The sequence below is a fragment of the Mus caroli genome, unplaced genomic scaffold (genome assembly GCF_978045245.1).
Source record: "Mus caroli unplaced genomic scaffold, Mus_caroli_1 scaffold_9, whole genome shotgun sequence".
Classification (NCBI taxonomy): Eukaryota; Metazoa; Chordata; class Mammalia; order Rodentia; family Muridae; genus Mus; species Mus caroli.
This window is the reverse complement of record NW_028227264.1, coordinates 85,711,271-85,722,819: the sequence shown is the minus strand read 5'-3', so window position 1 is coordinate 85,722,819 and position 11,549 is coordinate 85,711,271. Positions and strand designations below refer to the sequence as shown.

Genomic DNA, 11,549 nt, shown 5'->3' with positions numbered 1-11,549 from the left:
AAACAGCTCATTCCAGGTCACACAGCTTTTGAGTCTCAGATTAGATGTGGGAAGAGGAAACCACCACTGTTGTAGGAAATGAAGGAATTAAAACAATAAAGGCAAAACTGGAGAGATGGCTTAGTGGTTAAGAAAACTGACTGCTCTTCCAGAGGGCCTGAATTCAATTCCTAGCAACCACATGGTGAGCCACAACCATCTGTAATGGGATCTGATGCACTCTTAATGGTGTGTGTCTGAAGAGTGGCTGCAGTGTACTCATATAAGTAAAAAATAAGTAAACAATAAAGGCATAGATTTTAGAGTTCAACTGCCCTGGGTTGGAAATCAGACTCAACAAGCTATATAACCCAGGATCATAGACAAAGATCTCTGATGCCTTGATTTCTTCTACAATGGAATGATAGTGATTGAGAACACATGAGGTTATTATGAGGATTGGGGGAGAAAGTGATTCAGTTCCTTCTCGTTACCTTGTGTATGGGGAAGGTACTAGACCTGTTTGAGTCAGCTGTCAGAGTGAACCCACTCACAACAGCTTGGCAGAACCCTCCACTGAAAGTTCTTGTACCTGTCATTGGCCTTGAAGAGCAGCAGGGAGGGGTGGGGAGGTTGAAGAGCCCTCGCAACCCAGCAGCTACCAAGTAGGCACCATGCAGGCAGCGAATACAGAACCAAACAAAGGCGTTCTTCAGAGCTTTCCTGGCTGCCTTGCCCCAGGGCAGCATTCCTTACCACCCCTGCACCACCCAACAGGCTGTTTGCCCCAGCTAGCAGGAACCAAAGCTTCCAGATTGGCACCCTCCCCTAGAACTCACCTTGCAATTGCAACCCAGGTGGTAGCGGTAATTGAGGCCCTTGCGCTGGGACAGTGTGAGGTGGTCCCACCTCTCCACAAAGTTGCACAGTCCTGTGTACATCTTGCCTTCATACACGCGCCCTGGAGGAGAATAGGAGGCAAGGGGGCAGGCATTCTGTTAGACCTCTCAACTGCCAGGGGGCAGGCACTGGCCCTGGGTTTGAGACACCTTCCCCAACACCTTTAGATGTGAATTCTGGCCCTGTTTTCCAGACTGATAATGGAGCTTGAGATAGCAGGCACTCTGCTGAAGGCCTCAAATGCATCGGGTCTGAGAATTCCTTAGGGTTTTATGTGTTGTCATTACTACAATGACAGCCTAAAGATCAGATTGTCATACAAGACAAACCTAATGGATCAACTGCCAAGAGCTGTCGAAGAGGCAACCTATTTCTACCTAGGTTAAAGCTGAGATACCATGAGATCAGGACACAACCAGATGCACAATGGAGTCAAGGCTGCCAGGCAGGAGTGAGTAAGCAAGCCAGACCCTTAACCTGAGGAGCCAGGTGTCTGCAACCCTCTGGATGTCACTGACTCAAGCTTCGGCAGACAGACCACCCCAGAGCAAAGGAGTGTGTCTCAGTGCTCCTGCGGACACTTACCTGTCAGCAGGTACTGGTATTTGTTGACTTCTAGCTTGAGGCCACAAAGACTTTCAGAGGCTTCCGTGTGAATGTACTGCACGTGGGGCATCTTACTAAAGCCTCGGTACATCTGTGGGCAAAAGAAACATGATCATGAGAGAGAGCCCAGTGTCCAATCTGCATGCTGCTGTGTAGTGTTCTGTAGTGTCTCTGGTCCCCCTATGCAGCCGGAGAGTGGCAGGCTATGAACCTGTCACCACAGGGTTTCCTGAACACCGCAGGAGGCCATCTAGTCTTTTCCCTGGGCCAGGATGGTTTCTTCCTATCCAGCCATATTCATGTTCTACCCACCTGCTGCACCCCACTCCTCTACCTACACATCTGCACATCACAGATTCAAGGCATCTACTATGAAAAGCACCCAGGGATCTATGCAAGTTCAAGGGGCCAGCCAGCCAGCCAGCCAGCTGGCCTTCACATGCCATCTCAGTGATAGGCTGGTGTATGCAGCAACGTTCTTACTCACAGGATCCTCACAAGGGCCCTGAGAGTGGGTACTGAGAACTCCATTTTTTTCCAATGGGGGCACTAATGTAAATTCCATTTGGCTAGAGGAGAGTGAACTCGGGCCAGGCATTATCTTAAGTTCTTATTTTTTCTGAGCTTCTGCTGTGGCACTGAGTTTCTTTGCTCAAGGTAAAGCCCTCCCGCCCCCACCCCCCTCCCCCAAAGCAAAACTTCTTAATTAAGGATATCAATATTACTAGGTTAAACCATGTAAAATTCATCTGCAACATGACTGAGTGGAGTGGCTACACCTCTTGGAAACATTTGAGGCACAAGACAATATGTTTCCTTGACAACGTGTCAAAGACACCGTGGCAGGAGAGCAGACACAGAGCCGGGATGTTGGTAACCTTCCAATGACAAGTAGAACAGCCTTGGCTACAGGGTTATATGTGCCCAGGGTTAGTGGCACTGCAGGTAGGTTACTGCTAAAATATCTAGCCACCGAATGCCCAGGACCTTAAAGGCAGGAAAGAGCCTTGGTCTCACTTTACAAGGTCCAGGCCTGAACCTTAGACAGGCTTAGAGGCTTGTCTATAGTCACACAGTTGGTAAACAGTGGGGCACAAAGTCCAAGCCAGATAACGCATAGTCTGTGGTCTTAACGGTCATCTGTCTCTATCTCTCCTTGCAGTCTTTGAAGCTTAAGACCTAGGGCTTCTCCCATCTCTAGCTTTTGTGGGACTCGTGTCACAACGTGACCGGAATACCTGGCCGTGTGACTTTAACAGAGACTGAGCACATTCTGTGACTCTAGAATGAGTCCCTGTGTGCTACACAAGCCCTGATCTACTGAGGCCACGCTGTCATCTGTGAGACAGGGAAGAGGGAAGGTGGAGGGGGGACACTGAGGCCTGGCCTGATCCTTACCTCTCTAAGGGCTTTGAATATCTGGTTGTCACTAGGCCTATGCTAAGAGCTTTGCAGTAGAACAATTCCTTAGCATGCGTTATTAGTTACGCAGGTCATTAATACAAGCCAGCGTACCCCATTGGTGCCTCACAAATACCCAGCTAGGTAAAACCTGATGGGCTGAGTTTTGTTTTGTTGCTGCTGCTGCTGTTGTTATTACCATCTTGCTTGTCCTCATCTTCTCACAGGCAGGTGGCTAGCAGAGTCAGGTGGTCTACAGGGCACGAGGCTGTCTGTTCACAATCTAGAGAGGCAGGCCTCTGCTCGTTTACAGAGTGTACTGTCCTGGGGGCTTAGACACCTTCTGGACCCTTCTGCTACCTTGGGGGCTTTGCAACAGAACAAGTAACAGAATGTGGGGGTTCCGTTCCACTATGGGGGAGCAGACCAGAATGATGATGTGCTTGCTGCTGGGTGATACCCATCTGACTCCACAGGAAACACAGTTCAGATTCCTGATGTGTGCAGCACCATCACCATGGCCTGCAAAGAACAAGACACCCTGACTTCCGCACCAGGTAAACTGTTCATGCTGTTTCAGGTTTTGGTAAATATTTCCACTAAGTGTTTAGTGGACGACAACACAGTAGGTCTCAGCAAGGGCTCGATAAGAATCTTGCACCATAAGAGTCTCAGGCATTGGACGACAATGGCTTCCTGAGGCCTGAAGGTCAAGGGGTCCTGCAGCTGGAGGAAATCCTGCCGATGCTCGTTTGCTTCCACAAACCACTAAGGAAAGGGCCCAGCACATTCCAATTGCCCCCAGTTAGGACAAGCAAAGCGCATGACCGGCACATGTTCCCCTGGGATCCTCCTGGGATCAACTGGGACATAATGTCCCCCACGTGCTGTCCCTTGCAGCCTGCCTGAAAGCTTGTCTACGCTGCACAAACAATAGCCCCTGGCAAAACAAACTGCTTTCCCATGGTCCTGATGGGAGATAAGGCCCCCACAAATGACAGAGGCCATTTCTGGAAACTTCCACCTTTGCACCACAACTCAATCCCAGCTAATCTCTAAGTCAGGGTTTACAATAAGCTCCTGAAATGTCCTTAAAGCCTCCTGTACCCCCAACACACACACACACACACACACACTCACTGTGGGGTCTGTGTGCACTTAAGGCATGCCTGAGAGAAGGAAGGAAGACCATGTGTCTGTCTTTAGAGGTCAGACACCCTGACTTTCTCATGTTCTCTGTTCTCCGAGTTCCTCCAGTCCTGCTCCCAGATTGTCCAGCTTCCATATCAGACCCTCTGGAGTAGCCTAATCCACTGTAACAGACCTCCTAGGGACCAGTGCCAGCCTCAGCAGTTGAATATACTTCTGATACACCCTTTGCAGGTTGCACACCTGTCAGATCACATACCAGCAAACCCATCCTGGCCTTTAAGTCCCTCTGAGGGAACTCAACGTAAGCAGGTGAGGGGAGCCCCCACAGTGGGCAGAAATGAGTAGTCTGCCTGCAGGCTCCATACTTTGTTAATCTCCTTGTCCTCCAAGACCAGGTAGTAAAAACCCTATAGTTTGCCAGTTTCTAGCCCTAAACTCTTGCCTGTTACATAACTCTCAAGTGTTTGTGCCCTCACCACTAAGAAGATAAATATGAGGCTGTTTGACAAACGTGGCATGAGGCTAATTTATACAAAGACTTAGCAGATCACTTTGGGGCATAGAATATGCTCAATAAATGTTGCTTACTAAAGTCATCTAATAATTGTGACGAGCGTATCCTTTTCTTCCCATCTTACAGCCCAATCAGTGCTAAGCACAGAGGGGCTGAAGAGGACTGGGGTGAATGGACAGACTCAAATTCCTATCCAGTACCTGCTCTGGCTTGCAAGCAGATGGTCCCTCTAGATAAAAAGGCATTGGCAGGTTTTGTGCGTCATAGCACAAGACTGGGAAGGGAACCAAAATGAATGAAAGACATTAGCTATGGCTAATGAGGAAAGCCAAATAGCAGGGCGATTTGGGGAGTCGTGTCCACCTCACCAGCTTGTACAAGCTTCCCGCCTCCAAGAAACTCCTGTTACACCTTTGGCAGGCTGCACATCAAAAGCCACATATGCTCAGGGAAGGTCCCCTAATGCCTCAACTTGAGACTCTCATCTGCCCTTAATTAAAATGCATGACTCTGACCGTACCATTTCCCATTGAACCTAATCAGGAATAAGTGAGAGATGACTATATCGAACACCCTATCACCCTGATACCATGAACCCAGCTGAAGAACAGTGAACAGAGAGTCTGAGCAGGCTAGCCTGGGAGTGGCTGCTGGCAGGCTGGTGGGTGAAAGTTATGTAGCCTCCAAACAACTCCCACTAGTGGGTGTGACAACAACCAGGGACATTCTGCTGACAGCAAGGCCTCTGGTAACTGGGCTCCCAAGCCCTGAAGGCAGGAAGGAAAGCAAGCCAGTTTAGGAATTCCTGCCTCCCAGCGATTGATTTCTCTACAGTAACCTGGAAGTGTTTGACAATGGAGGTTGCTGCACTGTAGGCAGGGGAGGGGCCTCTACTATGGTCAGAAGCTCTCGCTCTCCTTTCCCCATCACCAGAGGTTGCAAAATAGGGCTTGGGGTCCTGAATACTCTCCTGGCTTCCCACCTCCACCCACTGCTGGCCTCCCGGCTGTCTGAAGACATGAGCTGCTCTCATGACCAAGCTCAGGCAGCCAAGGGCAATTGGCCAGGGCTGACTCTGAACATTACATAACCAAGAGCCTGGGACTGTTTCCAGAATTGAAGCCAGAGCAACAGGTTCCTCAGAATTAGTGCATCTAGCCACAGACCTCAGCAGGGAATAAAGAGGCCTGAAGGTCAGCCTCTGGGATAGCTGGGCTCCACCCAGGAGTGAGTCACCCCTCACTCCCAAGACAAGTCCAACCTGGGCCTCAACACTGGTCTCCTCTGAGGATTTTTCAGACCTGTGGGTCTCGCCTCTATCTCTTTCATCCGATGGGAAGCATTCTCCAAGTTCTGGACGTGTCAGAAACACCCCCACCTCAATGTTCGAAGCTGCAAGGATCACCAACGAGTACAAGGGCAGGCAATTCATATGGACTGTCTTGGAGTTGTGACTAGTCAGTGCATGTCTCTTCTCCCCTCATATAACTCTAATCCTAAAGTGGCAAACTGCCTCGTGGATTTACAGGCTGCAAACACGGAGATCTGCATATAGCCAGGCACTTAAAAGACACAGGGGTAGAGGAGCAGCTGAGTTATTCAAGCTGAAGCACCAGCCCTTAATACCACTTAGGCAAAAGGAAGGACATTCTTTCAGCAGCTACTACTACTGGCTCCTGCTCCGAAAGGACACTACTAGTTAGGATGCCTGAATAATGAGTGCGTATAGGGTGCTAAGCCCAAACCCATGCCACCAACAGATTACCATCACTGTGGCCTGGGAAAGCACTAGGCCAAGGTCAATGGGCTTTGAAGAGTAGCAACAAGACCAGGACATAGGTTTTCAGTGTTTTCCTTATGGTAGACTTCCCAGGAAGGATTAGAAACCTTAATGGGCTGGCCAACAGTCTGCTGATGTGAATGTTTAGCAAATATTCCTAATGAACTCCAATGCAGGAAGATAAGCAGAGCTGGGATATAGAGAATAACTATGCTCAACACTCAATCTCTGTAAAGACTGGAGGAATGGACACCTCCCACATAGCCTTAGTGCTTGCACTGGCTCTGTGGGGTGCAGCATGGCTTGCCTCAGAAGGGCTCTTGGGGACCATGTGGTCCAATACGAGGATCTTAGAGATGTTAGACAGGCCGAAGAAGAGCAGTGACTGGACTGGGGTCTCACAATCATCACAGTCATCGGGTAACAAAGCTATTGCTGTCTGGTTCCTGATTCCAAGGCTCAGCTTCCTAACAAGAACTTTACCTGTGCAGGCTTTGGAGCAAGCAGCCACCATGTCTTCCTGCTGCCTTAGCAGCTCCCTGGAGCTCACTGGGGGATTCTACACTGAGCAAACACACATTCCAGTTCTAACCACTTGGCTTCCCTTGGCCACGACTCTTCTGGCAACACCCCTCCCCCCACTCCAAATCCCTCCTGTGGCCAGTGATGATGTCACTCACCTTCATCTGCTTAATAGTGTAGACCAGAGTGCCAAAGGGCCCCTCCTTCACCAGCTTCTTTCCCACCACTTTGGCCCGGATCACTGTAGAAAGAGCAAGAAAGAGAGGGAGGGGTTTAGGAAGGCCTGAACCACACCTGGATGGGGCATCTCTTTCTTACTGATCCCCTGTCTCATCAGGGGCTCTTTGTGTCCTGACTCTTCCACAGTGATGTGATGAGCACCAGCTCTCTTTCCATCACAAGTCAGCATTCTGACTGTCCCAGCATGCACAGCACTAAGCAAGGACTTGCAAGGACAGCAACTTGCAAGGTCTCAGGGGGCCTAATGAGTGGTCTCCATCCAAGATACATAGGAAAGTTTAATACTGGCTTCCTATCCCTAAAACAAAATTAGCAGTAGTCCATATTCTCTAAACTGAAGCAATTAGGTGAAACGAAGCCGATGAAGCCTACCCTTCACCTTTGACATAGCTTCATTAGATAATTGCTATTAGAGTCATCATCCTTAGCACCAGAGATGGAAGGGTCCCTGCAACAAGCACACTCAATACGCACCTACCATACTCACCAGCATTAGTCATCACTTACTTTCTCAATTGCGCCCCCCACACATGAACAATGTATGTTGTCTCCAGACATGCAGAGAATTGGCAACATCTGGCACTCCCTAGTGAGACTTTTTTCATCAATGAAAAGGAACTGACTGAGATGGTTAAGGCACTATTCCTTCTGTCTCTGCTAGACGGTTTGTAAAAGACACCCCTTCCCTCCGAAGTCGTCTTTAGAGTTCTTTTAAGTGAGCAGCTCAGAGCAGTCAATCAGGTATTGAAAAGGGTAAGGCATCATCATGTGTGTATGTGGGGGAGATCGCCTAATTCTAGGAACTCATAAGAGGCAGGAGCTGCTGCAGGGGGGGTGGGGGGACAGTGGGCAGCTGAAGCTCTCCTGCTAGGACTTTGCAGAATGGAGGCGTTTTTACTGGCTTTGAGCCAAACTCTCTAGCTCTAAGGTGCTATTGATGTTCCCAAGTTCCTTCAGACATGGAGCAAACACACACCTCATTCCAACCCACTTTTTGAGTAAACATAGAATAGAATACCCTTTATGGATGTAAAAGGGCATTACACACACACACAGAGAGAGAGAGAGAGAGAGAGAGAGAGAGAGAGAGAGAGAGAGAGACTTTTATTCTGCTAGATCCCTTATTCTTTCCCTTTGTAGATATCCCATACTGCTTCTAAATTTTTGACTCATATTTTTGATTTAAAAACATCTTCATGAGGGACCAAGTCGCGCCCCCCCCCTCCCCAGAGGTTTCTTTACTGAGCCTGAATCCCACTTTTGTGGTCAGACATGAAGTCTGAAGTTAAATTCATGGACAACTAACTCCTAGACCATTTTTTCCCTTCTGGCAACACAAGGCGCACAGGCAAAGCCAGCACCGGAGCTGATACAGTTCGAGTTAAGAGTGGGTGAATGGCTGTTTCCAGCTCTGCTGTAAAAGCCAGACATTGACAGGGCGCCAGAACAATCTCTCCAAGGTCCTGCTTCCTTTTTTTTTTTTTTTTTTTGTGAACCCGTTGCAAGACCATCAGTAGTCATCTTCCCAGAGTTCCCAGAGACTCTTTCATCTACCCTACCCTTAGAGGCACATTGGACTAGCCCAACTGCTGGGCCGAAAGCAGATCCACCTGGACATGACAAGTGATTCTCAAGGGACTAAAGTGACTTGCGTTCACCTGCTTCATTTGCCCAGAAAGTAAACTGGAGAGTAAGGCTTTGCCTAAGGAGGAAAAGGTTAAGAGAGATTTTTTTAAATGGCAGCATCTGGCCTTTTCTGGCTTGTAACAAGCTCACCTTGATTTGGGCATAAAATTTCTTAAGCAAGCCTGCCCTGTAAGTCTGGGTACTTCTGGAAGCTTCTGCCCATAAGGTCAGCCAAATCTTTTCTTACCCTGAAATGGCCTGAGCTTGGAACCTTTTCATCTGGGAACAGTTTAGAGAAAACACACTGCGGGGTTTTTTTTGTTTTTTGGTTTTTGGTTTTTTTTTTTTTTTTTTTTTTTTTTTTTTTTTTTTTTTTGTGCTCAGGGAGTTACATCAGCATTCAGATCCCACCATCGCTGTGTGGCCTCACCACAGCTCTTTCCCCTTAGATCTCTCTGGCTTTCTTGGCCCAATGCCACTTACATGGATTGCAAGTGACGTGCTTATGAATAGTGGAGAAACACCATGAAGACCTGAGCTTGGCAGGAGTCAGATCCTAGCACTGTGTGGCCACAGGGGATGTCTGAAACTCTCTGGTCCTTAGTTTCCTAATGCATCTAATTAGAGTGATGATAGGCATCCTCAGGAAGTTGCTGTGAGAGCTGAGAACAAAGACCAAGAGCATCATGGGATCTACCCCCCACACAGTACATCTTAGCTCATTGCTACCACCACCAGAACCTCATTTGATATCTGCCCACCCATAAGCCCTGTCAGCTAAGACCTGTCAACCTTCCCTGAGATTAGGGTAGAGGAGAGATTCCTGGCTGGGAAGGAAGTGAGGGAAAGCTCATATATAAATACCTTGTTTAAAAAAATCACAGGGAAAGATGTGGGAGCACACAGGCGGTGACCAGGACAAGTGTGCATGAGGCCTTGAGATCGAGGCACCTCCTGCACCATCCGTATCCCACCTTGTCGCTACAGAGAGCCCAACAGTGACCTAGTGTGACCTGCCAGACAAGATGGTATCCACGGGCGAAAGAGATGGATGCGGAAGCAGAGACAGCCCAGGGTAGAGGCCACATCAATGTTTTCTCTATAAAAACAAAACCTCTTGAAGCTAACCTAAAATTAAACAGCATTCTTTGCTCCCAGATAGAGTTAAATTACTTGCCGGCCCCAAATCCACCCATTTGCCTCCTGAATTATTATAACTTCGTTTACTTTAGTTTGTCCTGTGCAACTTGGATGCGTGTTATGTTGTACTTTTCTATTTGGCAGTAAGGTTTTCCCCAGAGGCAATCAGTGGCCCAGGCAGGGGTCACAGTGAACAAGAAGGTTGAAGGGGAGGGGCGGTCTGCAAGACTTCAACAGCGACAGAAGACATGGCTTCCCAACTTGGAGCTGATGGAGCATCTAACCACTCTCTCTACCCTCAAATGACAGCTTTGACATGGACCAGGCCAGACACAGGTTCTCTTCATTCCTGCTAGAGAGTGGCCATACACTCTTCACCCCATGTTCTCCAGCAGCTGAGGTAGCCTGGCCTGGCCTATACTGGTGTCTGGAAGCATGAATGCTTGGTAGGGGCGATAGCAAGAAACAAAAGCCCCATTTCCTGCTCGCACAGACTGCAGCCTAAGAGGGAGACAAGGTGGAGTATAGCACCAGAAAACCGAATAACCAAGAGACCTAAGTGCTGGAGGAGGCCCGGCCTGACTCAGCCAACGAGGCTTCCAAGGCTCTCTGCTGTCTTCTCTGCTTCTGAGGGCATGGAGACTACAAGGGACAGGAAGAGATTAATTAAGGAGTCAATAAAATTTCAACTTAAAAGTTCCTAAGAAGAAACCGACTAGACTGGAAGCTGGGGATGTAGAAGGATGATGGAAGCCTTACCCAGAAGGCTTCTGGGCTCAATCTACAGACCACAAAAAGGAAAAGAGCAGGCTGTGGGTGCCTGGGAAGTGGCTCACAGAGCCATAATAAATATATGTGGAGTTTTCAAATATATCAGAGATCTGTGGAAGTAAGCATGAAAGCACATCTCTTTAGAGCCCATTTCTTCCTTGTAATACATTCTGGGAAGGTTGGTTACTGTTTGCAAAACCAAGGCAGACAGAATACAGCTCTACAAGCCGATAAGATTGTTATTGTCCTCGTTCCCCACTCCCTTTCACTAGCAATGGGACCCCTGCAGCACAAGCTTTAAACAGTAATAGTTCCAGGGCAAGCAGACCACTGGTCTATCTCTAGGAGTCCCACATCTGCTGTTAATCAACGGATTTGGAGTAGGACAAGACACCCTGGACCTGGCCCATGTCTCTCCCTACAACCTTCCACCCTGCTCCACCAATCTAACCACCATCAATCAAACACAGACCTTTGTCCCCCTGACCTAATGGATAGGTTTTCCTACTGAACGGCTGGAAGGAGGAGCAGTGGGGCTGCTGGTCTGGCTGCTTTGTGGAACAAAGACCCTCAAGTTAATGGAGATCCCCTATCTCAGGCTCCCACCAATAGCCATCCCATTCCATATAGCCTCTCTTAAGAGTCACATGGCTGGTTCTGCCCTAAAGATGTAGAAACTCATGGGTAGACAGGACTCTGTGTAAGCCTGACCAAGAAGGACAGAGCAAGGATCCCTTGCCCCTCTAGCTGCCCACCCCACTGGTCAGCAGTTCCTGGATCTCTTTGCATTGCATCTGTAAGAACAGTGAAGGAAAAAAGCTAGGATGTATCTTTAGCAACTGCCACTGACAGACCATGGCTTGTGTGCCAAGTGCTGTGTGCACATTTCACTGTGCTCCCACTGGGGTGATGCTGGGA

At 48.6% G+C, this 11,549-nt stretch overlaps 2 protein-coding genes across 3 annotated transcripts in view; one reads left to right on the top strand and one right to left on the bottom strand.

Moving 5' to 3' along the window:
- The window catches only part of Syn3 (synapsin III), a 438,182-nt gene that overhangs the window by 157,197 nt on the left and 269,436 nt on the right, over positions 1–11,549 (top strand). The window lies entirely within an intron of this gene.
- The window catches only part of Timp3 (TIMP metallopeptidase inhibitor 3), a 49,482-nt gene that overhangs the window by 4,010 nt on the left and 33,923 nt on the right, over positions 1–11,549 (bottom strand). The window contains exons 2-4 of the mRNA XM_021173744.2: positions 7,013–7,095; positions 1,465–1,576; positions 819–940 (exon numbers count right to left, since the gene is read on the bottom strand). Coding sequence (XP_021029403.1) covers positions 819–940; positions 1,465–1,576; positions 7,013–7,095 — 317 coding nt within the window. The remainder of the gene's footprint in view (positions 1–818; positions 941–1,464; positions 1,577–7,012; positions 7,096–11,549) is intronic.